Genomic DNA, 12,987 nt, shown 5'->3' on the forward strand with positions numbered 1-12,987 from the left:
TCTTGTTGCACACCCAACTCATCTACCCAGTTTTGTCATAACCCATCCATAACTTTTTGAGATATCGTGCTACATATCGTTTTTGGCCCTATATCTCACTGGTGAAGAATCACTTTAAAAAGTTCTAGTATCCAGATCTGGATCTTCACCAAAATCTAATGAATTTGTCCTTGTCACACACCCAACCTGTTCACCATGTTTTGTCCAAATCCGTCCATGACTTTTTGAGATATTCTGTTCATGGACAAACGGGTAAAGATGTAACCTCTGTCCACCTTTGATTGTAGAGGTAATTATTGTCATCTCCTGTGATGAGGCTGAAGCACAAGATCTGTTGCTCTCACATCGCACAAGTTTTCTGGTCTCTGCTTTTTTACCGTGTATTCTCCAACATCGCTCCCTCTGCTATCTCAATCCTCAAATTCCCCCTCGCAACTCCAGGATGCTCAAATTCTTCCAGTAACCACCTTATTTGCTGATTTCAGTGTTTCCTCTCTCTCTACCTTCCCCCCCCCACCCCACCTCCTACACTCCCTGTCTCCCTCTCTCTCCATTTTTACTTTCCTGTTTGTTGATTCCCCTGCTGATTGTTCAGGGGAATTGTTGTTTCCTGCCTTCCCCACTGTCAATTGTTTCCCTGCTACCCCACTTTCAATCTAATATTGCTCTCCCATGAGCCTCACTCTTGTAACTACAAAAACTGAAGGACTCTTGCATTTGTATATGACTCATCGTGCAGCTTGTAAACAAGTTGTGTGCTGGACAAGGACTGAAAAATATATGTGTACTTTTCCAGGATTTACAAGGGCAGTAGACAATTGAACAAATCAACACAGTGATATTGGATTTGAACCTGGGATCCCAGCATCATAATCCATGTGCATCCAAAATAGGTCAACCCAGAATTTGTCGATAACATTTGATCGCAATGGAGCATATTCAGCCACTCTATCTTTTGCATATTGGATCGGGATTAGGTGACGAGTTTGACTGCATGCGTGTGTGCCTTTATTTCTAAGGGCCGTGGTTCGGCTAATGATGCACTATCCCTTGTAGATTCGGGTAGGAATTTGGAATTTTGGCATTGTGCTGGCGATACCTCTCTCGCTCTTCACCAGACACCATGGAGTCTTTAATGTCCACTAACCAATCCTCGCAGATTCGTTTGTTTATTTGATTAGTTGATGGTCCCCTGGCTTGAGGTCTATCCTTGGGACAATGCACTCGTTGATGTGTGACACCATATAGTCGGTGCATTAATAAAAATCCAGACAAGATGGCTCAAAGGTAAATGTGCTACCTCTGCACAATCCTATCCTCCTCGTTGTACCAATAAAGCAAACTTTAAAAGCAGTTAAAATGTCTTTTTCTCGTGGTTTTATGAGTGGTAAAATAAATGCTGCAAGTATATCTCCTTTAAGGGTGTGTGAAATGTTTTTTGGGTTTCTGTTTTCCTTCGTGCCTTTTTTATTTATTTTATATAAACGCTATGTTCAGTTTGTTATGATTTGACTAATACACCCCCATTGTTGTGTTTTGTTGTTTGTGTGCAGGAGCAAACTGAAGCAGCCATTGTTGATTGTACAAAAGGTATTTATGAAGCTGTAGTATAATCGAAATGTGTTCAGTTGTAGTAACTTTTCCACCCCTTGCTTTGTTATGGGGAGAGTTTTATTTGTTTTGGTGATAAACAATCACGTTCAAGGGCATAACTTCCGTTGTGCCTTTGTCTCAGATTGCTTAGCATGGCCTACTTTTCGGTCAGGGATTCGTAGCAGCTTATATAATATCAGGACTCGGTGCCTGGATTTCATTGGCACGCTTTGACTCTTAGTAATGCAGACCTGATTGACATCATCAGTCTAACATGAGTAATTAGAAGAGCCAAATGCAAAGTAGGTCAACCCAGAATTTTCAGATAACAACAAAAGGGTCATTGGAAATCGCTGCAATTTCCAAGTTTGTTAAGGGAGAAAAGAAAAGAAAGTTCTCATTTCATTTTATTTTCCTAAATGGGGTTTAAAAAAAAAAGTATTAATAGGAGTCCAAGGGTTTGCTGTCTTTTCTACCCTTTCTAAAGATGAGATGCATTTTGTCTTTCTGCCACGTAAATGTATGGTCAATTTAACGAAGAATCATTGGGCTCCAAATTGCATACCATACGTTTGCATCGGATTTGTAAATCACATCTTGTGCACCATGCTCTATACATAGTGTCAGTTCTGTCAAAACAGTTTCTTGACGATGGTTGCAATCCGAGATGGGTCACCACTCCGACGCAGGATACTCAACAAGGTGTACAGGAATTTGGAATTTGTTCAGGGTGTTGGCGATGGCTCACTTACTCTTCGTGAAGGACACCGTGACATCTTTACCATCCACCTGCATCTGATGCCAGCAGACGGGACGCCGGGTTTAACATCCATCCGAGGGACGGCACACACATTGATGCATCGTCCTGCATGCAAAACACCGGGATGACATTTTATAGCTGAGCCGAGATTCAAACCGAGGCGAGACAGCTCAGAGGCTCGTGTGCATACCTATAAATCTATCCTGCAATCCAATACAGCCGGTGTTAACCAGTGACCAAATCCAATGCATTGACCAAGTTCATGTTGACCAATTAATGAGATGTTTTCCACTCACAAGACCACCATGTGCACTCCATGAATTTTGCTGCTGTCACTTTGAGTGATGCCCTTACACAAGCAACCCACTTTCCGAGGGGGTTTATTGCGTCAGGCCCGAGTTACGTGACCCTGATAATATTCAGTTATCATAAAATATATTCTGGATTTAATTTGTAGACATAGTCGAGGCTCATGGAAGAGCTAGTACACACAACAGAAAGAACACAATGTAAAGTGGGAAAACACACTAACAGCAAGGCAGATAGACACAATGGAGGAACACTTTGAGGAAGAAAAGGGGGGGGGACCTGGGATGAACAAGCCCAAACACAGTAGGAAGATGGCTGAAAGAAGAGGAATGTAAAATCAAGGACGAAACAGTAATATAATTTTTAAAATGGAAAGGAGGGTGAGGGAGAGATTAAATACAATCACCTACAAATGAAAGAGTCGGCTTGGGGAGGGATAACGAAGATGGAAAAGATCATGAGTATGGATGGGTGGTGACCTTTGGAGGAGGTGAACAGCCATCTTGGAGCCCTGGAGGGAAGAATCAGATTGAACAGATTGAGAAAGTCTATTCCACTGGTGAGAGAAAGAAAAGGAACAAATTAATGAATGGAGGTGAGCAGTGAGCCTGTATTTAGGAATATTCATCAGGAGTGTGTTAGTAGAGCAAGGCGGTAGAAGACAGAGAGGCCACTGACCTCTCTGCAATGCAGAGGTAATAAACCCAGAGACTTTGGGAGATTTCTTTGATTTTGAGGTCTTGGTTTCCGTGGCATCCAGTTGTGAAAGGTGTGAGGCAGGAATGCCAGCTTAAACGGGAGAGCATTAGTCCATTAAGCTGTAGATGAAGGCCGTGTGCATTGTTAGTAGTTTGGATTTGCCGAGGAAAGACTTTGCACGATGGAGGATGCCGAGTCTGAGGCTGGATTTGGAGGCCACCCAAGAGAGATCGTGGCTGATGGTGGGACACAAAGGTTTGAGGGGCCAAACTTCCTCAAGAGTATTGTTAAGAAAGTAGATTTGGGGGGGGGGGTTGATTTTTCAGACGGCCCTTTCGGAGAGAGATGGTGAGAGTGTGAGATTTGTCAGCATTGAAAGACATATTTCAAGTGTTTGACCAGCTTGTGATTCTATCAAGGTCTGAAGAGAGGGAGGAGGCTGGGCTGCCTGCCTACCTGAAGGATGAGGAATGCTAAGGCAGAGGGTGGAGTCATCAGCAAAGAGATAAAAAGGATTTTCCAGAGAGTGAGAAAGATCGTTGATGAAGATGAGGAGTAAGAGTGAGCCAAAGACACTGCTTTGATATAGAATCAACCTTGTACCTTTGTTTGTGCCTTTACTATTACCCACTTGTATTTCAGTGGTCTGCTTCATCTGTCCCACCCCACCCCCCCATCCCCCAATTCATTGAAATTTGCATTATTTTGTTTCATTTAATTTGTACAGTGTGAGACATTTGCTGTACACATTCAGTTGCTTAGGTGTCGTAGAAATACAAGCCTTTAATCACTTTTTTCTTAATTTTTAGCTCACCTGGACTTTAGTCAGGTGAGCTTACGTGATTGAACAGTGTCTGTAGGTGAGTGAGTGAGTCAGTGAATCAGTCGGTCCGTAAACACTTCAGTCATTATCGCTTGAACGAAACACACAATTTTGATGAAACTTAGCCGCAATCTTCACATCTGTTGCTTAACGAACGTGTATTGACCGCATTAAAATCTGCGCTCATTAAAATGGTCTATGGGAGAGCGGGGGCGGCGAGGGTTGTGACTCCCAAAAATAGGTATTTGCTCTCTTCTCCAAAACTACACACAGAATTTCAATGAAACTTGACCACAACCTTCATCATCCTTGATGTACCAAAGTTTGTTCATGGCATTAAAAAAAATTCATGGTCTAAGGGGGTCTGCGGGGGGTTTGAGTGACTGTTGCTCCTGATCCAGGTGAGCTTCAGGACAGGTGGTCCTATTTTTATGTCTGTGTTGGTTACTGTGCTTCTCTGCTATTTTTTGACCTCTCTTTCTTTCACTCCTCTTCTCAATTTTATCTAATTTGATTCTGTTCTTTTTTTAGTCTTTCACTGACTCTTTTCATTCATTTGTTGATCAAACATTTTCATAACTAATTTCCGCACCACTCATTTATTGCAGCACTTGAACTCAACCAATCATACATGCGTGCCCGCCTTCGGAGAGCGGAGCTTCAAGAAAAAGCAAATAAATTGGACGAGGCTCTAGCGGACTACAAGGAGGCATTGACCCTCGACCCCAGTCTTGGCCATGCACGGATAGCTGTCCAGGTTGGAGATATGCACTCATCATACTTCAGTGCACAGCATGACTATGACACCACTTCTCTAATATGTAACTTCATTCTTCATGCAATAAGTCAGTTCTTGTTTTAAATATACATATTCATTGATTCAGGAATTTATTTTCCAATTCAACAAATTTGATCTGCACTGCATTTTTGTAATGAAGTGAAAATCCTGGAATATGACATTGCCACGTAGTTTATTTTCAGGCTATAATTGAAGAATGAATGGCAGGTTAGCTCACTGGTTGTGTGCTCGCCTCTGTCTTATCTAGTTTCGTCTCAACCCCTGAAACAATATGACCGGGATTAAAACTTTTGTCTGATTCACAGTCAGGCTGTTGCATAATGGAATATACTATTGTCACAAAACCTTCAGCTTCTTTACTCTATTGATGTCCAAACTGGAAGCTGGGTCCAACTTGAATTTATTACCTTCGCATTCTGTGAAAGGTTATGTTTTTGTCGGCGTGTATTTATTTATTTATTTATTTATTTATTTATTTATTTATTTATTTGTAATCTTGTGATTCGTATAACTCAAAAAGTATTAAACCGAATTGCATGAAATTTGGTGGGATGATTGGTTATTAGCCAGGAAGCATTCGATTAGATTTTGGGATCGTTCGGGTCAAAGGTCAAGGTCAAGGTCACGAAAAGGTCAAAATCGTCTTTTTACGATAACACGGTCAATTTTTATTCAATTTGCATGCAACTAATGCCAAAATGTTCAGAATTCAACGCCTCATCTTGTGATATGCAATATGACACAATGACTCCCATACTCTTGTTACCGGTTAGGGGTCAAAGGTCAGGGGGGTCACGACCTTGAAAAATATGCGGTTTTTGTCATAACACGGTCAATTCTTGTCCGCTTTACATGAACCCAGCACCAAAATGTTCAGAATTTAATGCCCAATCTTGTGACACAATGACGTCATAACACATGTCACCGGTTGGGGTAAAATGTCGGGGGGGGGTCACACCCTTGAAAAATATGCGGTTTTCGGCATAACTCAGCCAATTCTTATTCGATTTGCATGACACCAGCATCAAACGAGATTACCTTCTCTTGTTGAAACGTTGTATTCACCGAGCTTGCGAGTGAAGACTCGCCAAAACGGCGTGAGTTGATTGTTGTTTAGTCCGTAGCCCCCGAAAGTCGGGGGGGTCATGACATTATAGATATGTGGTTTGTGTCATAAGACCATTCATATGAAACCAGTTCCCTACACTCATACCAAGAACAAAAAAAGTAGTGGCGGCGAAGGTATGCGCCCTATGAGTGCCCGTTCTAGTTTAAAAATGTAAGGCACAAGCAGCAAACGCAGCAATGTACACAGCAAAGCAACTGATAACTGGCCCTTCTTATTCCCCTTTTTACACTCTGCTTTATCATTTGCATTATACCAGAGAAAGAATACCGTAATCACTCGTGTATAATACACAGGGCTCTTTTCATATTCAATTATCGGGGGGGGGGGATATATTGTACCGGTTTGGGGCTTGCCACGAGGGTAAGTGCTCGAGTTCCTCCAGAACACCTGGTTCTGAGGCTGCCGACCAGATAACTCCGCGATCCAACGGGCTGTAGTTCTTATACAGCCATAACTGCTTGACTTAGACTACCGGCCAGCAGAGTTGCGCATCGATGTTCGACACACACACACACACACACACACACACACACACACACACACACACACACACACACACACACACACACACACACACACACACACACACACACACACACACACACACACACACACACACACACACACACACACACACTCATTTAAAAGCGAGTATTTGCAAGAAAGAAAGCAAAAGGCACAGAACAGCAGATTTAACCATACGTGTATTCTTTCTTCTACAATCTTACTTACACAAGGGACGCATGGCCATCATTAAAATCAGGGGAGAATTGGACGAGAATAATAACTTGAGAAACAAAGAAAAGTAAACTATCGAGAAAATACAAGTATCGTCTTTTCTTTTCTCCCTCACCTCACACAGCCTGACGGGGCTGCACCAGCCCAAATATATTCGAGAATGGGGAAGGTTGGCAGTAATTGTGCGACGCGATGGAACATGCAGCCGCGTCCCTGAGGTGCCCAGACCCAGTAGGCGAGTTGTCTCCAGTGTCCCAGATATGACAGATGCAAGCAACTCCATTTCTTTTGCTGAGCCCCCATGTCCATGAATTGAACCACGTTCTGGGCTTTCCACACTGCCCTCCTCCGCACTGGATTCTCTCTCTCTCTCTCTCTCTCTCTCTCTCTCTCTCTCACTCTCTCTCTCTCTCTCTCTCTCTCTCTCTCTCTCTCTCTCTCTCTCTCTCTCTCTCTTTCTCTCTTTCTCTCTTTCTCTCTTTCTCTCTTTCTCTCTTTCTCTCTTTCTCTCTTTCTCTCTTTCTCTCTTTCTCTCTTTCTCTCTTTCTCTCTTTCTCTCTTTCTCTCTTTCTCTCTTTCTCTCTTTCTCTCTTTCTCTCTTTCTCTCTTTCTCTCTTTCTCTCTTTCTCTCTTTCTCTCTTTCTCTCTTTCTCTCTTTCTCTCTTTCTCTCTTTCTCTCTTTCTCTCTTTCTCTCTTTCTCTCTTTCTCTCTTTCTCTCTTTCTCTCTTTCTCTCTCTCTCTCTCTCTCTCTCTCTCTCTCTCTCTCTCTCACTCTCTCTCTCTCTCTCTGGCTTTCTCTCCCAAGGATGAGGACCAGTTAATAGTAGCTTTCTTCTCACAGGATCTTGCCTTCTTTCCATTACTTCTTGTGCGCTTCTGTCCTCTTCCTTCCTCCTTTCACTCTCACCTTTTTCTGCAATCTCTGCTTGTGCCATCCTATCCTCTTTCTCTTCCTCTCCTGAGCTTTCTCTGTCTTGTACTTTGCACTCTTTCCCATTTCCGTTGCCTCTTGGGATCTCCAAACTTTTCCCGATTCGTACTTTGCACTCTTGCCTTCTTCTTCTTCCTCTCATTTGGCTCATGCGAGTCTCCTGTCCTCTTCCTCTTCTTAATCGTTTTCTCCATCTCGGATCATGTGAGCCTCCAAATTGGGCCACATCCGATGTGGGTGGGTTCACAATGCAGCTTGTGGGAAACGCCGCGTCACTCTGAGGGAACTTTCAATGCAGCCTCCGCCCTTCCCTTCACGTGCCCAAGGTTGCGACGAGAGCCCCCGTTCCTTCTGCTGTGAAAAGCGTTCATTGTACAGTCTTCACTGTACCACACCTGCGGGATTCAACAGGTGTGGTACAGTGAACGGGAAAAGTGCTGCACCCCAAGCCATGAACATGCATGTGAGAATGGATACAGTCCCCTTTAGGTGAAGGTATTCCGATTGGCCCAAATGATTAAAGCGTTCATTGTACAGTCTTCACTGTACCACACCTGCGGGATTCAACAGGTGTGGTACAATGTACGGGAAAAGTGCTGCACCTCGAGCCATGAACATGCATGTGAGAATGGATACAGTCCCCTTTAGGTGAAGGTATTCCGATTGACCCAAATGATGAAATGACCCAACCAAACAATGCGCGAATGGAGTGGGACGCCGCCGGACTGAGGGACGATCGAACGGCCGCAGGGTTGAAAGTAAGACCGATGGGGTGAAGGAGGGATTGTTGAAATGAAGTTTAGTGGATTGTTGAAAGGCAGAGGGGGGAACGGTGTGAAGGAGGAGAGATTGAAAGTATTAGAGGGATTGAACAGGCCGATGGGGTGAAGGAGGGAAGGGACCATCTACACAAAGACGATGAAATCTGCTAACATCACTGCCCTGCATAAAAAAGGTGCAAAAACAGATCCCTATAACTACAGACCAATCAGCCTTCTCCCAATCATCAGCAAGGTGATGGAATCCATCATCGCCTCAGATATGAAATCCTTCCTCTTCTCCAATGGCTTGATTTCCAATCATCAATTTGGTTTCAGACCAGGTCACTCTACCCTGGATATGCTGCTTCTGCTCTCCCATCAATGGATGGAGGTCCTCAATGCCAGACAGGAAATCCGAGCCGTATCCCTGGACATATCACGTGCTTTTGACACAGTCTGGCACCCTGCCCTACTCACCAAACTCTCTTCCCATGGTATTCAAGGCCATCTCCACTCATGGCTCGCAGACTTCCTCTCCTGTCGCAGTCAACGTGTGGCCCTAAATGGAGTTCTTTCATCCCCTCTTCCTGTGCAGGCTGGAGTTCCTCAAGGTAGCGTTCTGGGCCCTGTTCATTTTCTGGTTTTCATCAATGATCTCTCGGACTCTCTGGAAAATCCTCTATTTCTCTTTGCCGACGACTCCACCCTCTGCCGTACCATCTGTCATCCCTCAGACCGGCAAGCAGCAGCTTCTTCACTCACTGCAGATCTGGATAAAATCACAAACTGGTCCAACACGTGGAACATGTCTTTCAATCCAGACAAATCTCACACTCTCACTATGTCTCTTCGAAAGGACCGTTTACAACACCCCCATCCACTTTCTCAACAATCCTCTGGAAGAAGTCTTTTCTTTCAAGCTTCTAGGTCTCACTATCTGCCATGACCTTTCCTGGGAAAGTCACATTTCCAACCTCGCCTCAAAAGCCAGTCGCCGACTGGGAATCCTCCGTCGTGCTAAGTCCTTCCTCGGCCCTCTTGAGCTCCTGACCACTTACAAAGCTTTTGTCCGTAGCCTGATGGAGTACTGCTCTCCCCTCTGGGCTGGTGCTCCTGCCTCCCACCTTTCTCGACTTCACGCTGTCGAAACCAGGGCTTTTAAGATCATTGGCATCTCCCGCAATGAAGCTGAGTCTTTGGGCCTCTCACTCAATCACCGCAGGTTGGTCGGTGGTCTTTCTGTCTTCTACCGACTCCTCTCCAGCCTTTCCCCCCCTGCTCTCTCTGCGATTTGTCCCCACCACATTTCCACAGGGCGCTCAAGGTCCGCCAACAACCCCCTTCTGGTAAAACTCCCAAAATCACGAATCACTGCTCATCTTCACTCTTTCATTCCTCTTTTTTCCCGCCTTTGGAATAAACTTCCTCACTCTATTCTTTCCCATTCTTCCCTCCAGGCTTTCAAAACAGCTGTTCACCACCACCTCTTATCTTCCCCCATCCAAATCCTCGATCTTTTCTACCCCCGATAATCCACCCAAGCCCACTTCCTTCATTTCTCCTACTTTCCTTCCTGAAAGTCCCTGAAATGTCCATCTTCTCTTCGCCATGTTCCCCGTCCCATCCCCATCCCTCTCCCTTCCACAGTTCACCTAATGTGTCTGTTCCCCACTGTTTTGTCCCTTCCACTCCCGCCCCTCTTGTCTCATGCCTCCTTGCTGTGAGTTGCGTGTTAGCTCTCATACGAGCCTCGACCAAGGTATACAAAAAAAAAAAAAAAAAAAAAAAAAAAAAAACTAATCCTCAGGTCTCCTACGTGTCCATATTTGCTCTCCGCGAGGGTAAATTTCCAAAACTGCTATATATATATATATATATATATATATATATATATATATATATATATATATATATATATATATATATATATATATATATATATATATATATATATATATATATATATATATATATATATATATATATATATATATATATATATATATATATGGATATATATATATAATATATACACAGTAAAACTTCCTCCAATGCAGGGGATACGTTTTGGGATAACCTCGTGTTGGAGGAATTATTAAACGTATGGGGAAATTATGGATATGTTTCAGGCTCCCAAAAAACTGACCCGAAAACAGCCTTTCTTGCTTTTTTTGTAAACGTGTTTCTTTGTCTGGAATGGTGCAGCATTATTAAATATACATTAAAATAAGTGTTGGTATCATAATAGTACTGTATAATTGCAAAATAACTCACTTTATTGTGAGGTGGTTGTTGGAGGCTTGGGTAATGATTTGCTGGTGGATGTTGTTGAATTGCTGTTGGTAGCTGTTGAAGTAGGCCGAAAGAATTGTGTCATAGGCACTTGCTTTGTCTTCTATTTTAACTCCCTGTGAAGTTCTGTGTCGGGATTTGAAGCTAACTCTATGGCCCACTTGAACTTCAGACTTCTTCATTGATGTAAATTTGAACTGCGCTCGTGTTGACGGCAGGTGGCGACTCGTATCATCCTATGTATAAATTAATTATTAATTAACCGTTGTCCACACAAGCTAGATCTTTTTAGCCTTGTATTTAGCCTAAGAAGACCCTCCTTGTGTGGCCAAGGGTTAAGTAAAGTACAGTGCATTAACGAGGAATAAGAATAATATAAATCTTTTGGAAAACACCAGCAACGATCGCATAAATGCGAAACACACCTTTGCGTTAGGGAGGTTTTGACGCTTATAATTCAGCATGTAAATTGGAAACCGTGCTCGAGGAAGCCGCGTTGGAGGAAGTTTTACTGTGTGTGTATATATATTAGGGTGGTCCAAAAAAGTCGAAAAAAATGGAATGTTGCTCCACAAGCTTAAAATTATTCTAATATGATCCAATAACGCGCATAAATTTTTTTAGCTTGATCGGAGGTGATTTAGAGGTCGCTCCATATGACGACTTTTAGTCTCATGACTTGAATACATAAGGGTATGGTCAGGTACGATTACGGGTACTTCTGGATGTCCGAGGTGGAAATGGAGTGCATTTTCAAACTCTATGGGGTCGATTTACTCCAAGAAATGACTGCACCGACATTGAATTCACTACCATTTCGAAAATATGACCTAAAACAAGATTTATCATAACTGGAGTTGAGTAACTAATCCTACTCATTTCGATATTTTCTAATCTATAATTAATTTGTTGTTCGTCTAAAAATTTCTTAGAGTAAATCGACCCCACTGAGTTCGAAAATGCATTCCATTTTCACCTTGGAAGTTCAGAAGTGTACGGATTCGCATCTCACCATACCCTAATTTAATATAATAATTACTAAATAAATAACTAACATATTGTTGTTGATTCCCGCCCGTCGGCGTGCGAACAACCACGTCTAACCAATAGCGGTTGCTTCGCCCACCGAACGGACAATCCAGTCGCGGCTTTCCAGATCAACGCCGGAAACCAGCCACGGGTGTGTTTTTAACCACACCACAACCTTGTCCGCACTCGACCCGCGCTACAGGGTCCGATCGCCAAATCTTCGATTTCCCTAATTATTCGCGTGGGTAGGTTACCGAGAGATTGTACCTCAACGGGACCGCTTGGAAATGAGCCACTTAAGCAGCTCGCTTCCTTTTGGGATAACCGAGCGGGGTATTATCGCACAGTCCCGTTGGACCCGATCACTTTACCGGCTATTTAAAAACCAACTATATTCTGAGTGCAAGAGGGGGCAGTTCAATGAGGGAATGGACACAACGAACAGGTTTACATTCACACAAGGACATTTATTATAATAAAGCACGTATGCAATTAAACAAGGCAAAACACGTATGCAATTATACAAGCAACAATAGCACGACAAAAGAACTACAACCGTCTACTTATTATGGACAGTCACTTGCACTTAACAGCAATTCCTACTTATTAGACGAGCCCACGGACACACGTACGCACACACACACACACCCAAGAAATGGTGGCAGAGGCCTTTAATAACGAGCTCCAGCTCGGAGGACAGGTGAGCTGAAACCTAGAACCTATCTCGAACCTCTCCACCTCGTGTGGTCTTAAAGTTGTTCGGACCCGGGCTCCAGCGACAGCGAGCTGGATCCAATCGCCGTGAGCTGCGATCCTTCCCGAGCTCCCGCGAATCCTCCCGCGCTTCTCAACACGTGCTGGTGAGACGAGGCGCCGATCCTTTCCGTCGATGCGTCGCTTCCCCGAGGAACCACCTCCAAGAAGAGGTTGATGAGTCGCACTAAGCCGGGAACCAAAATGGAGAACAAAGAGCTCCATGAACCAAGAAGAAGAATAAGCCACCATTCGCAGCTCAAGCCGAGCGACCGGCTCAACTTCCATCCAAGCAAAGCAGCTCGAAGCAAAAAGCTCTCCCGAGCCAAGCAGAAGCCGAAGCTCACTGAACCACCAAAGCAAAAAGCCT

At 43.7% G+C, this 12,987-nt stretch overlaps 1 protein-coding gene across 2 annotated transcripts in view; it reads left to right on the top strand.

Moving 5' to 3' along the window:
* LOC147031647 (tetratricopeptide repeat protein 1-like) overlaps positions 1-12,987 on the top strand; it is a 60,318-nt gene that overhangs the window by 15,598 nt on the left and 31,733 nt on the right. For both annotated transcript variants that reach the window (XM_085866357.1, XM_085866352.1), the window contains exons 5-6: positions 1,554-1,590; positions 4,793-4,941. In XM_085866357.1, coding sequence (XP_085722483.1) covers positions 1,554-1,590; positions 4,793-4,941 — 186 coding nt within the window. The remainder of the gene's footprint in view (positions 1-1,553; positions 1,591-4,792; positions 4,942-12,987) is intronic.

The sequence above is a fragment of the Eptatretus burgeri genome, chromosome 2 (assembly GCF_056783735.1).
Source record: "Eptatretus burgeri isolate ZD-2024b chromosome 2, Ebu_testis_v1, whole genome shotgun sequence".
Taxonomy (NCBI): domain Eukaryota; kingdom Metazoa; phylum Chordata; class Myxini; order Myxiniformes; family Myxinidae; genus Eptatretus; species Eptatretus burgeri.